General features: G+C 42.1%; 1 protein-coding gene across 1 annotated transcript in view; it reads right to left on the bottom strand.

Annotated features, from left to right (window-relative positions):
- LOC130475422 (V-type proton ATPase subunit S1-like) overlaps positions 1-20,848 on the bottom strand; it is a 45,301-nt gene that overhangs the window by 2,024 nt on the left and 22,429 nt on the right. Inside the window, exons 6-9 of the mRNA XM_056847198.1 lie at positions 20,340-20,425; positions 12,593-12,834; positions 11,079-11,132; positions 2,887-3,124 (exon numbers count right to left, since the gene is read on the bottom strand). Coding sequence (XP_056703176.1) covers positions 2,887-3,124; positions 11,079-11,132; positions 12,593-12,834; positions 20,340-20,425 — 620 coding nt within the window. The remainder of the gene's footprint in view (positions 1-2,886; positions 3,125-11,078; positions 11,133-12,592; positions 12,835-20,339; positions 20,426-20,848) is intronic.

The following is a 20,848-nucleotide window of genomic DNA, read 5'->3' as shown; positions in this document are numbered from 1 at the left end:
CATTCTGTGTGAAGAGAACAAAAGAGGGTGAAGGACTGAAGACAGGAAAACTGGCAGTTTCGGGTGCAACGCAATTGCTCCTTCAACCTTCTTTCCTGCCTCTCAAAAAAAAAAAAAAAACTCATGGCCCATTCCTGAGGATTGGGCTGAAAGTGTAGTGGAGGTGGTGTGACCCCACTGCCAGCATAAGTGCCATCTTATCACTGAATACGAGGCACTTACGCTGGTGGTGGGGCCAGTTCGGTTGGCGCCTGGCCACCACGGAGCTGTACGGTGCTCCTCCGATGCCGCAGTCTCTCTGGGACCTAAATCCTGGAAAAGAAATGTGGTACCAGCGTGGGGGGGGGGGGCGCATTCCCATGGTGTTCCCAGAGCGGGGCTTACTGTCGTCAGCTTCCTAAACCCCTTCAGCCCGGGAATGCCCCCTCCAGCAACAGCATTGCTGAACCAGGTTTTTCTTGGCAAAGCATCGCTGTTTTCAATGGGGCTTTCCCTCCATTTTTGATTTTTGTTGTTTTTGTTTTAAAGACCTTTTTTTTAGCCTTGCAGCGGCCAGGAAACTCTTTGGAGGTGTTGCAGCAATGCCTCAGCCATGCTGCCCCGGCTGCTGCAAGCCTCGGGAATGGGATGTAAGAATGAAGGTTTAATTGTCTTAAAATGTCTTGTCAAGTTTGGCATTGTAATTTTCCATTCTACTATAATCTTCCTGATGTTTTGCCATTGCTGTGGTATAGGTTGTTGAACTCCAGCAGTGAAATAGAAAAGCAATTTCCTGCAGTTTCTTGATGAGAAGGTTTATAAATATATATAAAATAGTATTCTCTCTTTATCTCTGTCTCTCACACAAGATTTTTCAAGGTCCTTTGACAAAGATTCTAGCTTTCCTGTTTCACCTGTACCTGATTCGTTGTATTTTGAAAACTTAACTGAATTTTTTAAAAACTGCATTGTGCATCCTGAGTGGGTTTTACCAATTGTTTGACCATATATAAAGATGTGATATGAAAGACATTTGGCAGATAGTTGGATATACCAAAAAACCAATTCAGTTAACAATAACATTCTTAACATTGCTAGGACTTGGAAAAGTAACATGACAGGGTAACACATTTTTCCTACTTCAGAGAAGAAGAGGATTGAGAGAGGTAGCGGAGAGAGGGAGGATGGTTTTAAGACTACATTTGATTAGTTGACTAGCAGTCCTACATTATGATTTTAAATTTTGGTATTTATGGATTTTATGTATTCTATTTTATGTACCATATCTACATTGTAAGCCATGTTGAGCTCTGTAAGGAAGAACGAGGCCTAATACATGGTTTAACTAAAAACAAAACAAAAAACAATTGTATAATTATATATTATATCACTGCAACCCCTCCCTCCCAACAATCACCTTGAAGTCTAATAAATCTCAACACCCTCTGTTGTTAGATGTATATGTGTACACATGTATTCCCACACACACACAAGTGGGAACTCACAACAATTCATTGGGGAGGGAAAATTCCCATCCCTGCCTGCTGTTCCCTCCCCTCAAATTCAGTTTTTTCCCCAGATGTCTGAGCATGTGCAGACAGCATTCTTAACATTTTGGAAGATTTTAGTGCCCCAATTTTTTAAAGACAAATTGGATTTCTCTGCAAACTGGGAGCTCTCCTAGGTTTGCAGAGACTTAATTGGAGCTGTAGGTGGCCCTGTGGTGTGGATTTTTTAATTCAACTGTGGACCATCACTTGGATATTTATTATATATTTTCATAAACACACGAGTATAGAACTTTTTTTGTAAACAACTGGACCCAAAGTCCCTAAAATGCAAAGGCTTGCTGCCAAATGACATTGTTTGTAAGTTGCTTTCTATATGGTGATGAAGCAGCATTTAAAAATTACATTTTTTTAAGCATAGGAATTAAAAAGCAAAGAAAGTTAAAGCTCCTGAATGCCATGCAAGGAATAACTATATTGTAAAGTTTCATGTATCTGCTTTATATGTTTATTTTTCATTTCTTTAAAATATTTATACCCAGCAACCCATAGCATAAATGTTCCTGGTACAGCTTCCACCAACCATATGAAATAAAACAATCATTAAACATAAAATCAAGGGACCAGTAATAAAAATCAACAATAAGATCAATCACATTTTATCATAAAATCAGCATAGAAAAGACGAGAATAGTCAAATAAGGGCAGCCCTGAGGAGAGAAAACTAAGTAACTCCAGGCACCAAATTTGGTCTTCATCTTTCACGCCTCAATCCCTTTCTCTGATGGTTGGCATTAACACAGAAGCAGTGGACAGCTCAGGTTCCTACCTGCCAGCCAATTCCCTGTTTTTCCTCATATGATGTCATTTGCCCACAAATGGATGGTCCAGGAAAAGGGCAGAAAAAATGTTAGCAGCAGCAAGGCATCGGGGCCAGTTTCTGGAACAGTCTAGGTAACTGGGGGTCCTATTTAGGGGGAAGATGTCTGAAAGGGGAAAGTGTATGCATGATAGCATACTAGGGGATCGAACATGAACATGAAATAGGAACAAGATGTACTTTGCAACGGCAGCACAATTAAAATGGTGAAATAGTCATTTTAACAGTTGAGGAGGTATTCTTTTCAGTGGATGACTTTATGGTGCCTCCTGTTTCTATGTGCTGCAGTATCCTTGCCATTCTGTACATGGCCCCCTTCCCTCTACCCCTCGACTTCCCATTATTCAATAACTCACAGGGGTAGTGGAATGGGTACTGTCATTGGGGAGAATAGCTCTTTTCACTTTCCCTTAGGGCTGAAGGAAAGGCAAAGGTGATATTGTATAGATACCTTTCAGAAACTCTTACTATCAGTAATAGCTTTTAGAATTGCCTCCAAAATGGGCAATGTGTACTCACTTGGAACTCAGAAATGACAACTTCCCAGCTTTTCACGTCCTTATCGAATGGAATTAGACTTGCGCCATACTGGCTTTTTGTTCCCACCAGCTGGCAATGAAATGAGTACTCCACAGGACTAGAGATGATGGAGACATCAAATTTAGCAGCAGTCTTGTTGACTTGTACAATCTCCACAGAATCTAAAGTGAACCAGTTTTGAGCAGAGACGGCATAGAACCTGTTGGTCATCACAAATCTATAGAGAAAAGAATCACAGAAGATATTGATTAAAACTACGGAGGAAAAACATAAAGGTGGCAGATACATGGATTCATTTAGATATCAACTTAAAGCTGTAAACATGTCATTCAGCTTAGGAGTGCTAGAGAGACCCCCCAAAGATGTTTTTTGCATGCTGCAGTGCTGAAAGGTGCAAACATGGAGCCTCTTTTCTTATTCTCTCTCCTCAACCCCCTCCATACAACACAGCTGCTAGAAAACTTTCTGAGTTTGAACCTTCTGCAGAAGGCAAAAGGCGTAGGAAGAAGGAGGCATGTGGATTTTGTTTTCCTTGGGAATAAAAAGAGGGGATTCTCCTTGGAGAGGAGGTATTCATGTGCAAAAAGATGGATTTATTACCTGAAGAAGATAAATGTGTGCAACAGAACATATGCCTGAGCTGTGCCGAATGATGCATAAGAGATGCAAATGCCTCTAACAGTATTTCTGAAATTATAAATTTATGCCCACTTTCTAGACCTACAAAATCTGTAACACAAGTTCATCCTTTATATTGCCTCAGGACCTACCCATCATTTCTGATTTTCTCCTATTATTTACTGTTTTGCTTCACCTAAGGTTGTCTCCTATTGCTTATGAAACATCTTTTTATAAGGTGGATCCCATGGACCATTTCTAGAAATGGAATTGAGGGACTTCCACCAGTTCCCCCTGCTGCAAACTTCTGACTGTCCCTCATGCTGTTCCTGGCAGTCTCCATGCTCCCCAGGAGCAACATTTTTTTGGGGGGGGGCATTTTGGACTACAAGGGGAAGGAGGAGGCAAGGAAAGTGTACCCCACTGATAAAAATCCTTTCTGTGAGTTTACTGTAGGATTAGGGTTGCTAGGTACAGCCTGGAAACCACTGGGAGTCCAAGAAAACCTGGAAGTGATGTTACATCTCTCTCTATGCTACTGTTTTTACCATAGAGCTTCCAGCAATTCCTAGAGAGGACTGATGTCACTTCTGGTTTCCCCCCAGAAAAAATGTCATGCTGAGGGCACAACAGCATTAAAAAAAAAATTTTTTACTACCACAATGGTTGCCAGCACATCTTCCACCTTAGTGGGAGTCCTGGGAACTCTGTGGGATCCCCATGGCTGCTACACATTGTCATTGATCACTTTCATCTCCAGACTGAGGAGATGCAGTCATAGACTCTGGGCCTGCTCTTCTCATTCAGTTATCAGTGGTTTGGACCTCTTGTTGGAGAAGCTTGAGCCTTATTATCAAATTCTGTACCCAATGACTCATTTGTACTGTTCAGATGCTACTATCACATATCCCTTTTCCAAGTTTTACAAACTTCAACACACATAGTACTGATGACATATATACAGGGTTGCCAACCTCCAGATACTAGCTGGAGATCTCCTGCTATTACAACTGATCTCCAGCTGATAGAGATCACTTCACATGGAGAAAATGGCCGCTTTGGCCATTGGACTGTATGGCACTGAAGTTTCTCCCGTCTCCAAACCCCACCCTCCTCAGGCTCTGGCAACCCTACATACATACCTCAGTGTGGAATGTGGCACACTTTAAAATTGGTAGTGTCCCATTCAAAAAAATGTAGTGATACCAGAACAAAAAAGAAGGCAAATCTGAACTACTGAAACATTAATGATTCTGTAGAGCACCTGGGGCTGGTCTTGAACCCCTCAATAAGCTGGAAAACCAGTCAGGAAGAGGGAATTTTTAACAATCACATGACAATCTCTCCCCCACCCAACAATACTAAAATGCCTGGATTTGTGGCTTGCTTGCAGCTCAAAATGTATTTGCAAAGCAATCTGTATTGAAAAAGTTTACCTGTCCTTGAGCAATGGATGTTTATAAAAATTTCCTAAATCATTATGAGCTTACCACCATTGTGTTGATCTGCCAGATATTGTTCTAATGGCAGCTTGCACTACTGCACTGTAACATTTTGTTGTCTTTTGCAAGCCACTCACTGCCCCTTTGATGGCACACTGAACCATAGTGCAAGCTGATTTAAGCTTTTTAATTTGAAATAATTTGCAATGATATTCTATTTACCTATGTTCACAATGGTTAGAATGCCTTTCAGCCATTCCAGTTTGACTTCAGTAGCCAGCTGTATTTTCCCTACCATACTATATAATCTGTCTGCTAAGCCATCGTGTTAGGCAGGGATAAAGACCCGAGGGCACCCAGGTGAATTATACGCAAAGCATTTTAAGAAGAAACTCTGCCCTCCTGTAGTTATACTCTATGTCACCTGACCATCCAGCCTGCATTCCCTGCTGCTTTTGACTATGCCTGTGACTGTCCACAACCACAGAAACTGGCATAACGATATTTGGGCTAATAGTAACACAAAATGTACTCAGAGTGATCACATTTTCCCCCTAAAAAGGTCTGTGGGCCAATAGTTTTAAAGCCAGGGAGAGAAAGAGATGATTTGTCTGTCTCCCTCTACCTATGGGTGAAATTTTTTCTGTGTGGCAATCCTTCACTAACTCTTATTAGCCCTTCTCCATTTGTGTGTCTATGTGTTCATATGTTTCGTTTTAAATATTTCATACACACAGGCACAGGCACACACACACACATATAAAGGTAAAGGTCCCCTATGCAAGCACTGGGTCATTTCTGACCCATAGGGTGACGTCACATCCCGACGTTTCCTAGGCAGACTTTGTTTATGGGGTGGTTTGCCAGTGCCTTCCCCAGTCATCTTCCCTTTACCCCCAGCAAGCTGGGTACTCATTTTACCCACCTCGGAAGGATGGAAGGCTGAGTCAACCTTGAGCTGGCTACCTGAAACCAACTTCCGTTGGGATCAAACTCAAGTCGTGAGCAGAGCTTGGACTGCAGTACTACAGCTTACCACTCTGCGCTACGGGGCTCACTCATATCTCTATCTATCTATCTATCTATCTATCTATCTATCTATCTATCTATCTATCTATCTATCTATCTATGTTTTAAATAAACAAATATCAGTGGAACTTGATAAGTAAGTTGAACAACTGTAGATTGGTCAACAATTGTAGATTCTCTTCAGTGGGGGTATATGAGGGAAAATTTATTTATTTATGTATAACCCGCCCTCCCCAGCAAAAGGCCGGGCTCAGAGCGGCGAATATGAGGAATGTATTAAGAGAAGTGCCATCTATCACGTTGCATGCTGTCGAACTGTTGCTTGGAGTTGTCCCGGGGGGGGGGGGGGGGGACTGGAAAGTAGGTGTTTATAGCATGCTCTGTGTAAGGTCCGGTAGATAGCTGGTGCATTGGTCAACTGCTTATTTATGTCTGAACTGACGTTTTCATAGCTGGTGGCTGATGGGCAAGGAGGTAATCTGAGTGTTCTGTATTCCAGTGTGATAACCCTGGGTTGGATCCCATAGAAGAGTTCCATGTGTAAAATAATGAAAGTTCTCAAATTACACCTTGCTGTCTGCTTGCACTAAATGAAAGGGATTGCATCCACACTGTCTTTTCCACATGCACATGACAGCACAAGGCATGTCTTCTGAAACAGTTTCAAAACAAAATTAAATTAAACCACATCAACCATCTGCTGTATTTTCCATTGCTCCATATGCACACTGTTCTTTCATTAAAAATTATATTAAAGTGCCGTGTTGCGGCCGCCATTGTGCTATTCCTTACACAAGTTGAAACATGCTTAGGTACATTTCCTTTTCCACTCATGAGTCATTGGATCCAATCCATTATATAGATTGGAAGAGGCATATGGAATTGTGAGTTATGCATATGATAAACTCCTCAGATGACATCTCTAGTACAGGCAGAATAGATAAAATACTAGCTTAGACAGAAAATTTGGTTGGCCATCTGCCCAGAAATTGCATTAGCTACTCCTCAGGTGTACAAGGTACTTGTAAACATTTGTGATTTCTTTTTATCATGATTCCCAACCCTGGAGAACCTATGGATTAACCTTCTATGGAGGCTAATGTAATTTTGGTTCCCTTCTAAAGACAGCCTAACTGACTGGTGCTAAACCAGGGTCTGGCTCATACAGGCATATTGACCTCTTGATGACTGCCAGCATCTTTTCAAGCTTTGAATGTGTGGATGACCTATCACAGATAAAATGCCACAGACTGATGGTGCCAGGATTTGCAGAGCCCTTCAGCAAGGTGCTCTCAGTAAATCCCTTAAGCTGGAAGGGATCAGCCATACTAACTGATATTTTTTTCCCCGCCACCTCTGACATTCTTGAGTGCATCAAGCAAAGACAGAAAGCTTTTCAGTGCTGTTGGGACAGTAGGCCCTTTTGTCAGTCTTGGGGAACCAAGACTATAAACACGTCTCTACTTGCTGTATCTGGCCTAGTCTCATATCACCTCGATCAGAATGCCTTTCAAGGAGGGAAGTTTGCACAGTTGAGAGTCATCAAATAATGGAAATCATGTACCGGATGTGCACTTGTCAAGCATCAGATGTATAATAGCAATGGAAGTGTCATCCATGATAACCTGGGGGATAGGGTTGCCAACCTCCTGGTAATGCTGATAGGAAAGAGCAGCACAGGTGTTTTGTTTGCACAAACCTCCAGGTAATAGCAGAAGACAACTGATCTCTAGCCGATAGAGATCAGTTCACCTGGAGAAAATGGCCATTGGACTCTATGGCACTGAAGTCCCTCCCCTCCCCAAACCCCACCCTCCTCAGGCTCCGCCCCAAAAACCTCCCACCAGGTGGCAAAGAGGGACCTGGCAACCCTACTGGGGGAGTAGATTTACATGGACAAATATGAAATTGGACTACTTCTAAATGAATTGGCAGACTACAGCCTTTTTCAGATGTTACATTTGGGGGTATCCAGCTATTAGGGTTGCCAGTTCCCTCTTTGCCACCGTTTGGAGGTTTTTGGGCAGAGCCTGTGGAGGGCAGGGTTTGGGGAGGAGAGGGACTTCAATGCCATAGAGTCTAATTGCCAAAGTGGCCAATTTCTCCAGGTGATCTGATCTCTATCGGCTGGAGAACAGCTATAATAGCAGGAGAGCTCCAGCTAGTACCTGGATGTTGGCAACCCTACCAACTGTGAGTATAGGGAGCACATGCTACTTGTGATTGTCCCAATACTTGCAGTCACCATGTTGTCTGAAATGGGCCCTGAACACAGTTTAAGCTTTCGGTATTTTCAGACAAAATGGTGACCGCATGGATCAGAACAACTGCAGGCAAAGGACACTCTTGGTATGCACAGATCAATACCCCTAAATATAAAATTTGAAAAAGGCTAACATCTCCTCTGCAACCTTCCTTTGTTTTCAGGGAAAAAAGGAAGATGCTAACTTAGACATCAAAGGGAATGGGGGGGAGGAAATGGAAACCTAGCAAAAGGCATGTTTGTATTAATATAATGATTTTGCTTTGCAAAGAAAAGCATCCTTTCATGGCAGTCTAGAGACTCTTAGCTATAGTGCAAAAGATTTACATTAAATATTTGGTATACGCACTCTGCTGTTAAATGAATCTTTAATTTTGTTTCTTCTCTAAATGAACTCTCAGTGCTTTTGAATTGGTCCCTTCTTTGAAAAAGAAATGTCTCCAAAAGGAAAAAAAGTAAAGCTGCAATAAGAGAATTCATATGCCAACTAGATGGTGTTATTTTGTTGTGCTATATACATTAGGGAGGGAAGGCGGCATGGTATATATAGCCCAATCTCGTCAGATCTTGGAAGCTAAGCAGGGTCGGTGCTTGTAAGGAAGAACACCAAGGAAGACTCAGCAGAGGAAAGCACAGGCAAACCATCTCTTCTTCTCATTGCCAAGAAGAAGAAGAACTGGTTTTTACACTCCGATTTTCTCTACCTTTAAGGAGTCTCAAAGTGGCTTACAACCGCCTTCCCTTCGCCTCCCCATAACAGACACCTTGAGAGGTAGGTGGGGCTGAAAGAGTTCAGAGAGAATTGTGACTAGGCCAAGATCAAGAGTCATGTGGAGGAGCGGGGAATCAAACCCAGTTCTTCAGATTAGAGTCTGCTGTTCTTAACCCCTGCACCACTCTGGCTCTTGAAAGCCCCTTGCTGAGGTTACCATAAGCCAGATGTGACTTGATAGCACTTTACACACACACACACACAATACATAAATTCACATTCCATACATTATGAGGTGAAAAGATATGATCTGTATCATATGTTCCCTGAATTGTCAAAGCAGACCTAAACAAATCTGGTGGAATTATGTCTTGGAGCAACTGACCCTCAGCCCATATCACAAATAACTATTAAAGGGACCCTTCCCTTTTATGAAGCAATTTCTCATGTGGTAGGAAGGGCTACAATTAAGCATGCAAAGAATGAGATGGAGATAAGGAAGTAGAACACCGATACAGTAGAATAGACTGCAACCTTTCAGAGTGCAGATGCAGATTGAAAACCCAACCTAACCCAAACCAAACCAAGAACTTCATACCATCAGGAAACTAGGATAGCAGGTAGGAAAGGGCTGTTCCCCCTCTGAGCTTGCTGCACTAATTTTCCATAAGGAACATATCATAATGTGATTCCCTACCTGTCACTTAAAACAGCAAACCATGCCAGCATTCTGTCACCTTATCTGAAACCCCTGGTCCTGCATGTGTGAACCAGACCTTGGAGGAAAACAAGACTAAAGGCCATTTCAGGTTTGTGAAACAAATGCCATGGATTTTTAATGAGAAAAAATGTATGCTGCCATTTCAAAGACCTGCTTCAGGTGACTCAACAACTAGAACAATACATTGAAACCATACAGACACTAAAACAAACATTAAAAACAAACCAGAACATCATAGCAAATTACAAAAATATTACAAAAAAGAACTCAAACAAATAGCAAACATCTCTGCTAAACAAAGCAATGCAATGGGGCTAGGACTGAAGAACTGGGAAACAATGCCAGCAAAGAAACAAACAAAAAATAAAACAGAACAGCCAATTTCAGCAAAGAACTGCCTAAGGCAACAAACTTGTCTAAAGTTCGACATACGATACTGAAGAGAAGGTTACAAAGACAGAAGACATTGAATTGCAGTGGGGTGATCTGTACAATAAACATTGAAATGTGCTATAATACTTACTATCCCTTATAGAAGCAACCTCCTGAGCTGATCCATTATACTATAGTTATGACCCCTTTATAAGAATGTCCTCCTGAACAAATCTGTTTTGAACATTCCGCAAAATGATAGACGCGGGACAGGCTGTTCCACAATGTGAGAGCCACCATAGAGAATGCACGTGAACAGGCAGTTGCCAATTTTAACTGTCTGCAGGGTGGCACATTCAAAAGGCTTTGCTCAGATAAGTGCAGCGGTTGTGGTGGAACACAGCAGGAGAGGTGGTCCTGCAGGTACATGGATCCCATGCCATTAGGAATTTTGTAGATAATGGCACCTTCAAAAGGCTGATAACCAGTGGAGTGTCTGCAGAAGGCATATTCTGCTTAGTGACTGACAGTAGTTGGACTGCAGCATTCTGTACCAACTGGAGTTTCTGAATTGGCCTTGAAGGGAAGATTCATATAGAGTGTATTATGATAGTCTAGCCGTGAGGTAACCATAGCATGAATCCACGTGGCCAGATCAACTGAATCATGGCAGAGTACCATCTTCTGAGCTAAGTGAAGTTGGTAGAATGCTGGTTTTGCAGGTGCATTAGTTTGCTTCTCCAGCAATAAAGCAGGATCCAGTATCACCCCTAGGCTTTTAATCTAGTCAGCAAGTGCCAGCTGGACCCCATCAAACATAAAAATATATACCCTAAAGTGGTTGTTTGGATCCTGGGCACTCCACTTCTTAAGAAAAGGTTGCCTGTGTACTAAGTAATCTGTAGATCAACAATCAATTCATGGGTCATCTGGATTTAGAACTGATATTCCTGCTTTACAGCCACTCTTTTACAAAATATGTTTAAAGACATTATAGGTAATTTATAAAAGTACCTGATTTCCAGACTCTTGATCCCAGGCACTGGGTTGGTGTATAGTAATGACAATCTAACAGTTGCAGAAAGGGGAAAATGAAGAAAAAGTTGCACCATTTTTAAATGAAAGCATTCTCATTCAACAGAATCAAATTTAATTATCTAAACCAATAGGTAAGTACAATGAACATACACAATGAAAAGACAGTAAATGAGCAAATGCAATGAAACCATGTTTAAGAGAATACTATCATCTGCTTGGAATACAAAAGAGAAAAAATATTTCCAGAGGAGACCTTGATCTATGAAGAAATTTATCGTTCATTTCAGTCTTAACACTCCTGAAAAGAGATCTTACCATAGAAAGTATTGTAATAGCAATGGATGTTTGGTAGTGGGGAAAAGACAAGAGGCTTAAGGAAAATGAGGGCATTGCAGAGTAGAAGATGGAAATAAGCAAAGAAGACACCTGCATGGGCAGAAGTCATGTATAATAATTCCCTTTGAAATGAACAAAGAAAAAGAGACAAAAGATGGAGCCAGGATGGTAATCTCCACTTGCACTTCATACAAGGCTGTTTATAAACTGAACAGTTACAAGCTTTATGCTGTTATCATGAAAGTCCTGAATTTGAATCAAATTTATAAAGGAATAAAAGACATTGAACTTGGGTCAGAAGAGGCCTTTGGTTCTTCTGCAACAGCTGTTCAGGGAGGATTAAACATATGTGTGTGACATATATTGGGTTCAATTAACTCAGCTTTGTCTACTTGGAATGGTGGAAATTCTCCAGAGTTGTAGGCAGAAAAAGAGAGCTATAGGAGATCCTCTAACTGGAGAGTCTAGGGATTGAAACCAGGACTCTTTTGCATGCTCCACCACAAAGCCACAACCCTTTATTTTAAGTTATTCTCTGACTAACCTTCTCCCAATAGTAGATTGTGATGGCAAGCTATGGCTACTCAGGGTGGAACTGCACATTACATATAGTTCAATGATACTTTAAAGGGACTGTTATTTTGTACAAAGCAGCTATTGTGGTTGCAATGTGAAGAGGAAGGCTGGCATGAGTAAAGCAGCATGACTTATTCCTTTCCTCGTGGGCCATTTTACTGCCAAAAATAACTCTTACAGCTTGTTTTTACCTTGGATGGTGAGGGTAACTGTAAACAGCTTGGTATGGGGACAAATTTTGGTGGGATAACAGCTAAGGGAAAGGGTTAATGCTGTCCCACTACACAAACATATACATATGCTCATTCAGTAAAAACAAAAGCCATTCCTTTAAAGAACCACAGAACTACACATAAACAGGATATTATTCTGCCTTCATCAGGGAGGGGCAAGCACTCTGTGGATGCTGAAATGACATCTTCCTTCCTTCCTTTCTGACATGCCCAGCCTTATAGCATTGTGTGTATGTAAGTGCATAGGGAAGAGGGAATAACACTATTGATGACAACTATCATCAGCTTGCTCAGCAATATATTACCTGTTAAAGGCTATTAGTATTGAAAAGGTACCCTACTCACGTGGCATTGGTGGGCAGACATACAGATAAACTGGTATCCACGTTGTGAGACCCAAATGTTAAATTGGATAGATCAACAAGATCACCATTGTTGGATATGAGGCTGAAATTAGTGGCATAAAAAAGGATGCATGGTTCAGACCCATTGAGTGCATACACTGGACTATAGAGACTGTTATCTTGTGCATCAGCAGACATCAGGTGTCGTCTACTGTGCCCAGCTATATTAAATTGCACCGGTACCTGGAAAAACACGATAAGAACATCTGAAATTACTTTGACAGAAAACAAAACTTTGAGGGATAATGCTAATATTGATTCAGTGCTGGCAATTCAAACATCATGTAAATGTAGGCACCCTTATATATTTGAAGACAGTGTTTGAAGACAGTGGCAGGGGCAGGTGAGGTTTGGAGAGGATGTGACATTACTTCCAAGTGACACTCTAGGAATTTCCCCTAATCGCTGTGGTAAAGACCATAGAGCCATGGTGCAATTCCCAGATTGCTGCTATGGAGGCCATTCTATGGCTATTTTTCTCCCACTCCTCAATTTCTTGTGTGTGGAGATTGGGGCCAAGGGTGGGGGCTTGCCCACCACAGGCAGACAAATGGCAAGCCTAATCTTCACTGTGCCATGGTAGCTCACTGGGTGATCTTGGGCCAGGCACTTTCTCTCAGGTCCACCCTCTCAGCACTCAATTGTTGTTGTAAATCATGTAATGGAGGAGGGGAGAACGATTTTGTAATGTTTTTGGGTCTCCAATTGGGAAAAAGTAGTGTATAAATATCAAAATAAATTTGAGACACAACTAAAGCCTAGTATTTGCTGAGAGGGTAAATGGCTGAACTAATTCAGACAAGAAGTGGGAGCTCACATAACTGAATGTTCTTCCATACCAAAAAAAAATTATACTGCTGTTCTCAAGATTCTCAAGAAGAAAGATTCTGACCTAGTAATCTCTCTGACATGCCAGCTTTCTATGAGCAAGGAATTTTGAATGAAGGATCATTAAATCATGTGAGCCCCCAAAACTGTTAGTTGTGATACTGCTCAGACACAGATTACCTCTGGGCCCTAAATCCTATTCTGTTCTTTCAATGGGGCTTAATCGCAAGTAAAATTTGCTAGATTGTGCTTGGCACAATTTTGTGGGATTGTGTTTTGTTTTAATAAAGGAGTATGTTACAAAGGAAAGAATGCATATTCCTTTTTTAATTAAAAATTTTAATCTCTCTTGTTGCTCCCAAAGTGTAATCATTTTATTTCATACGGAGAAAAGTTTATGAAGACTAAACGGTGCTGTGTTTAATCAATTGACTGCACGTTAAGGGATGCTGGAGGTTAGTGTATTGTCTAGTGAGAATCTTAATATTAATAACAGAAAATAAGATTATGTGGGAAGACATGATGGCTGAGCACTGGGGTATACTTGGGAATTTGGAGGGAAGGAATGAACTAAGGAATATATTTCCAAGTCTCCAAAACGTTGATTTCCTTAGCTATGCTACAATTACTTCAACAGCATCTACCTGCAGGTATCTCGCCCTTTGATGAAATAATGAAAAATGCAGTAAGCTACTTATCAAATCATACTATGTAGAAGAAGAATGAGCTGCCAGCTGTCCCAGAGCAAGCTGGGGTGGGGGTGAGGGGAACACAACAACACCTTGGGCATTTGCACTCAAGCATATGATAACACATTTAAATTGTTTCACAGGCTGGAATTGAGGGTGATCGTGGATGAGCTAAAAAGACCCACATAAACAGAAGCTGTAGATAAGGGAATAAACTGGTTTCAGTTTAGCATTTTCCCCCTGAAGGCATGTATAGCTCAAAGGAATAAATGTGAAAATATTACCTAAGAAAGCAAAAGCCACATGGATTTTACAGCAAATATAAATAGTTAGGAAACTAAATTCCTGCCCAATTTTGCTCATGTACCTTTCCTGGAAAATTCACCTATTTTTCATTCCACCACCACCCCTTTTTCTCACTGCCAGTCAGAGACAATGCTGACCTTGATATACCTGTTGTCTAATTAAGTATAAGGCAGTGTCATCGATTCACGAGTGTGAATTTCATCTAGGGAAAGCTACAAATAAGTCTGGTGTTACCAGGTAGTTACATTTTGCTTATATTGTTTCCTTATGGTTGCCTGAATTTTGATGGAGGGCCAACAGTAGTCACACTAGGGATGAGAGATTAAAATCTACAAAGGGAGGATATGAAATAGCCAAGTATAGCCCTCTTACATTTCCTTATCCATCAATGATGCCTTAATTCAGCTCCTCCTTCAGGATCTTAAAAAATTAAATCCCTAACGAAGGGTGGATGGACCATCTCACATTGACACTAGGGACGGTCCATCCACCCTTAGTTAGTGATTTAATCTTTCAAGATCCTGAAGAAGGAGCTGAACCGTAAAGAATGGTGACTTCGTGACTTTCACTAAAATATTCAGAGCTAGAGCTGAGTCCAGTAGCACCTTAGAGACCAACATGATTTGGGGGGTATAAGCTTTTAAGAGGCACAGTTCCCTTCGTCACATATCCGATGAAGGGAGCTTTGACTCTTGAAAGCTTATACCCTGAAAATCATGTTGGTCTCTAAGGTGCCACTGGACTCAAATCTAGCTCATCTACTGCAGACCAACACAGCTGTTCACCTGAAACTAAAATATTCATCATCTCCCAAAAGGCAAATATAATGATTGACCAAGTAGGGTTGCCAACCTCCAGGTAGTAGCTGAGATCTCCCACTATTACAACTGATCTCCAGCTGACAGAGAACAGTTCACCTAGAGAAAATGGCTGCTTTGGCAATTTGACTCTATGGCATTGAAGTTTCTCTCCTCCCCAAACCCTGCCCTCCTCAGGCTCCATCCCAAAAATCTCCAGATATTTCCCAACCTTGAGCTAGCAACCCTATGACCAAGGATCAGTCCCAAAAACAGTGATTGTCCTTGGTAGGGCTGTTGAAAAAAAAAATCGGTTGAATTCGGATTTGGCAAAATTCAGCCCATTTTTATTCGGGCTGCGCAGAGAGTGCAGAGGGGTCTAAAGACCCCCCCCAGCCTTGCCGTCTTACTTTGCCGTCCAGATACAAGGAAAGGGTACACTCCTATGTGCATTGACTGAATAGTGCACAAAAAGATTGAAGGCTTGAAAAAGACTGCACGAAATGGAATTATACCGGATTTCCATTGCCCTTCATCTTGCTTTTGTGACCTACTGATGCACTTTATGAAATTTCATGCGGACTCTATAAGGACTGAGTATTGTTCCCGTGGTTCACTCATGCACTTTATGAAATTATTTATGTAGACTAAATAAGGATTGAGAATTTGGGCTCATATTTGTATTGTAAAGCCCTTATTGAAAGTTGGGGTCTTAATTACCTATGTGATACTTTTTTGCTCCAGAATTTTGTTCTTTGTATGTTTCCAATACATATTCTTAATAGCACTAATTGCTATAGTTTGGTCTTCTTATTATAGAAAGAATTGTCTTGTGCTACTTTCTTGATTTCCACACTCCGGGACTCCCGGGAAGGCTGGCGGGGGGCTGTCAAGAGCCTCTGCGCTCTCTGCGCAGAGAGCGCAGAGGGGTCAATAGACACACACCCCCCAGTTTTGCCAGGACTCCCGGGAAGGCTGGTGGGGGGCCGTCAAGCGCCTCTGCGCTCTTTGTGCAGAGAGCGCACAGGGGTCAATAGACACCCCCCCCAGCCTTGCCGGGACTCCCGGGAAGGCTGGTGAGGGGTTGTCAAGCCCCTCTGCGCCCTCTGCGCAGAGAGCGCAGAGGGGTCTAAAGACCCCCCAGCCTTGCCGGGACTCCCGGGAAGGCTGGCGGGGGGCCGTCAAGCACCTCTGCGCTCTCTGTGCAGAGAGCGCAGAGGGGTCAATAGACACCCCCCCAGCCTTGCCGGGACTCCCGGGAAGGCTGGCGGGGGGTTGTCAAACCCCTCTGCGCTCTCTGCACTAGGGGCCCTTTAAACAGATCTGAACCTCCCAGCTGGGAGGCGCAGACCTGTTTAAAGGGCCCCCTCCCTGCGCCTTCATGGAAGCCCCGTGAAGGCGCAGGCCCCCCCGAATCTACCGAATTTATTCACCGAACCCCCGAAGTCGGCAAATTCGGCTCCTCTGTTTCCCGTCTTTTTTGAGTTCTGTTCGTCCGAACCGAAAAACAGCCGAATCGGGGGAAATTCGGCTGTTTTTCGGTTCAGCCCAAACCGAATCAACAGCCCTAGTCCTTGGTAAATATGCACTGATGGCAAGTAGGAAAGCTGATGATGACAAATGGGCTTGATTTGGATCCATGCAAACCGATGTTGATTCCCATCCATCTCACATATAATTCTTGGATATTATAGAGCAAAACAGAAAACAAAATTCATGGACGGAAGCAAATGTCTCTAAAATATATGCAGGAGATCTATGATAGTTGTGAGTTTATAGACACTTGCCTGCAAGATATTAGCTGAAAAGTGATCAGAGAATCTGCTTATTGTTTCAACTGCAGAGTTATATTTTTCTTAAACCTCATAAACTGCACTATTAACTTTGCTGGAAAATACCTGTAAAACGTTTAAGTTTCGTAGGTTTCTGAAAGGATGATGGTTCAGCTTCTTTAGTAAACTTCTCAGAGAAAAAATCTCACCAATACAAGAGCAGCTTTAAAAATTAGAAAGGCTAGGGAGAGGTGGAAGTAAGCAGTGCCATTAAAGTTGCTTAGAGTGACAATTGTATTTTTGAATGTAGTGAATGACAGAGAAATGAGAGAAAGACTCCAGGTCGTAACTGGACCAAGGATCCATAATGCAAAGTTTGTCTGATATTTCTGCAAACTACCCTTTAGTAAAAATAAACAGAAATGTCACACTATAAAAAATAATTGAAGATCACTATCAAGATTGCCAGTGAATGCCTGGTTTGAAAGAAAACAAAATGCTTAGACTTTAAAACTTCATCCTATGGCCAGATTCTAAAGGAAGATACAGTTTAAAATATTATGAGCATGCAAGAACATGAAGAGAGTGGCACTGTGGAGGAACCAGCATTTAGGTGAAAGTACACAACTACAAAAGGCATGGACTTTAGTCCCAAGTAAATGAAATCTCAGCACTATGTATAGATTAGTAAACCAGCTGGCGGCTGCAGAGCATTAGATTAGAGACAATTCACAAGAAAACAGACAATCAAGGCCTTTGATGCATTTATAAGTGAACAGGCCCTGTATTTCCCATACAGGATCAAGCTTGACTTATTGGTATTTAGGTGCCTCAAAAGGATGAAAGGAAACTTTTTGGAAGTATATTACTTTTTGAAAATGCATACACACTCATTCACGCTTGACTTTGAGTCTAGTGGGTAATAAATCGTTTGGCCTTTCTGTTACTCAAGCGCTGTGCCTCATACAGATGTTATTTATCTCGCCAGCGTGCAAAGCAGCAGCAAAAATAATGCCATTGCAATAAATGAATGTGACTTACTCAGGTACTGTGATGGGTAAAGCATCCAGCAACACAGGAGCCAATGAGAGTGGCAACCTGAACCAGCCAATAGGAGTTCTGTACTGGGAGACTAAGATCTCACCCCTGGAGTTTTGTTCAGTTAGAAACTGGACAGTGTGTTGGAAGTTGGGAGTTAGAGAGAAGTTTAACAGAAATGTGAATTAAAGATCTGTAGAGATCTCAGAGCCAGAATAATGTAGTGGTTACAGTATTGGACTAGGATCAGGGAGATCCATGTTCGAATCCCCACTCTGCCATGGAATCTTGCTGGGTTCCTTTGGGCCAGTTAGACACTTTCAGCCTAAATTTCCTCACAGGATTGTTGTGAGTATAAAATGGAGGAGAGGAGAATGATGTGATTCACTTTGAAATCCCATTGCGGAGTAAGAAGGGATATAAATGAAGTAAGTAAGTAAATAAGTAAGTAATAAGGTTGCCAGGTCCTCCCACTGATGCTGTTGTCCTGCACAGAGCAGAAAATGTGTTGTGGATACACCAGCTTCCCTCCACGCCTAGCCACCTTTCTGTGATCACAAGCATCACCTTTCTGGATACCGGAGAGGAGTTTTGAGGCTCCAAACAGTGATGGGATATTCCCTTCCTCTCCTTCCTCCCCTCCCCTCCCCTCCCTTCCCCCCCATCTCAGAAAGCAAGGAGTAAAACCAAGCAGATCAGTTTATGAAAAAGGAAGGGCTGAGAGAAGAGATATGCACCAGATTCATGGGGAAGAGAGGGAAAGGTCTCTTTAGCAGGGGAAACTCCATCTTTCAAGCCCCCCCCCCAGTCAAAGTGACATTATAAGCTGCAGCTGTTCTGGGGCCTGAGAAAGATGGTGTGTAGCTCAAGCAGGCGTACATGCAAGTAATTCCCCCAGTATTCAATGGGGCTTACTCTTGCACACAGCGCAGGGCTGAGCCTGAAGGGTGTGAGTGGCGGAGGGAGATGGGGGAGATGGGTACTTATAGCCTGCTTGGAGCCGCAGCTGAATAAACCTGGTAAAGGGCCCCTTTGCGATGTGGCGTTTCGGGGACTAAACCTGGAAGTGACGTAAGCACGTCACACATGACCTTTTTACTATTTTTTGGATTTTTTTAACCCCCACCCCATGTACAAAAAAAAATTAGATTTCACATTTTTTCTGCAATCCTGGAGCCCTTTTTAGGTTTGTAAAAAGATCTGTCTTGCCCGTTCACAGGTCCAGTCATTGGATTTAAGTAACCGCTGATCTGGCCAACTTCACTATTAATATATAGATGATTTTTAATTTTTTCCTACTGGTGTTGGCAATTTCATTTTAAAGATTAAAAAGGAATTAAAAAACAACAACCAACAAGCAATTAAATGGTGGAATTCACTGCTGAAGGACGTAGTGATCGCCACTAGCATATATGGCTGAAAGAGATTATTAGATTCACAGAGGATTACATCAACAGCTGCTAGCCAAGAAGACTAAAGGGAACCTCCATGTCCAGAGGCATTAAGCCTCTGAATACCAGTGCTCCTCCCACAGGAGAAGGCCTTGACCTCTATGCACTTCTTGGCTCTCCAGGGCAACTGGTTGACCACTGTGTGAAGCAGGATGCTGGACAAGAGTAAGCATTGATCCTGCAGGGCATCTTTTGATATTTTTCTATGTGCCCTTTAGCCCACAGTCTTTTTTCTGAGGGCATGGAAGTGACTGAAAACCAGGGCTGGTAAATACCTGGAAGTTTGGGGGTGGGGGCGCTGAGGAAGGCAGGGTTTGGGGAGGGGTGGGACTTCAATGAGGTATAATGCCATAGAATCCACCTTTCAAAGCGGCTATTTCCTCCAGGTGAACTGATCCCTGTTGCCTGGAGATCAGCTTGAATCCCAGGAGATCTCCAGGCATCACTCGGAACTTGGCAACCCTACCAAAAACTAACTGTGGGGAAAAAATCCTCATCTTATTTTTGTACCCTCCTAATTCCTGTTTCAAGAGAGGTGTCAGGACTGTTCTTCCTTCTGCAACATCACAATCAAGTAGTCTTCATGGTAGAACAGCAAACTTGATTTAAGTCTTCTTTGTTGGAGGTAACAGTACTGAGGCTTCAATCTTCACACAAGATTTACTCCCTTTCTTTCTCAGACCTTAAGTACTGGCTGCCACCCACTTTGGTCTTGTCAGGTAGAATAATATACAACAAACAGCTCTCTGCTAGGTAAGCTGTCACATGTCAAATATTTGATGCTGGTAGATACTGGAAAGCACTTACTTTTGATGGCTGCCTTGCGGTGTAAATCATCAAAGACTGAACTCTTTGTTGCTGCAGAGCCTTAGTAATCCTTCCAATTATTTTGTCTGTAAACAGAAATGTATTATAATAACTTACCAAAGTCAAGTTCAAAAGAGCTATGGAATTTTGGAGGATAACACACGCCAAGCCCTGAAGAAGGGTCCACACAGATTAATATTTAAAGCATTCATCGAGTCTCACAATCTACATGATAATTTACAAAAAACAACAACACAAAACCAGAATATGACATCTGTGTTGCCTTGAAGAGCTCAGTGCTTCTACTTGGTGATGCAAATAACACTTCAGAGGAGGCTTAGGGACTATTGAAGGTGATATAAAAATACATTAAAGAAGGCTGCTGAGGAAAGTTTTAGTGGATAAAATAAGCAAAAGAAGGCCCAACCCTTGTTCTGGTAAAGTGAGGGCAAATTTTGCTGAGAAGTGTGATGGTGCGGGCATTCCTACTCTGTACATTCTGATTCAAC

This window comes from Euleptes europaea, chromosome 3 (genome assembly GCF_029931775.1).
Source record: "Euleptes europaea isolate rEulEur1 chromosome 3, rEulEur1.hap1, whole genome shotgun sequence".
Lineage (NCBI taxonomy): Eukaryota > Metazoa > Chordata > Lepidosauria > Squamata > Sphaerodactylidae > Euleptes > Euleptes europaea.
This window is presented reverse-complemented; position numbering and strand designations above follow the sequence as displayed.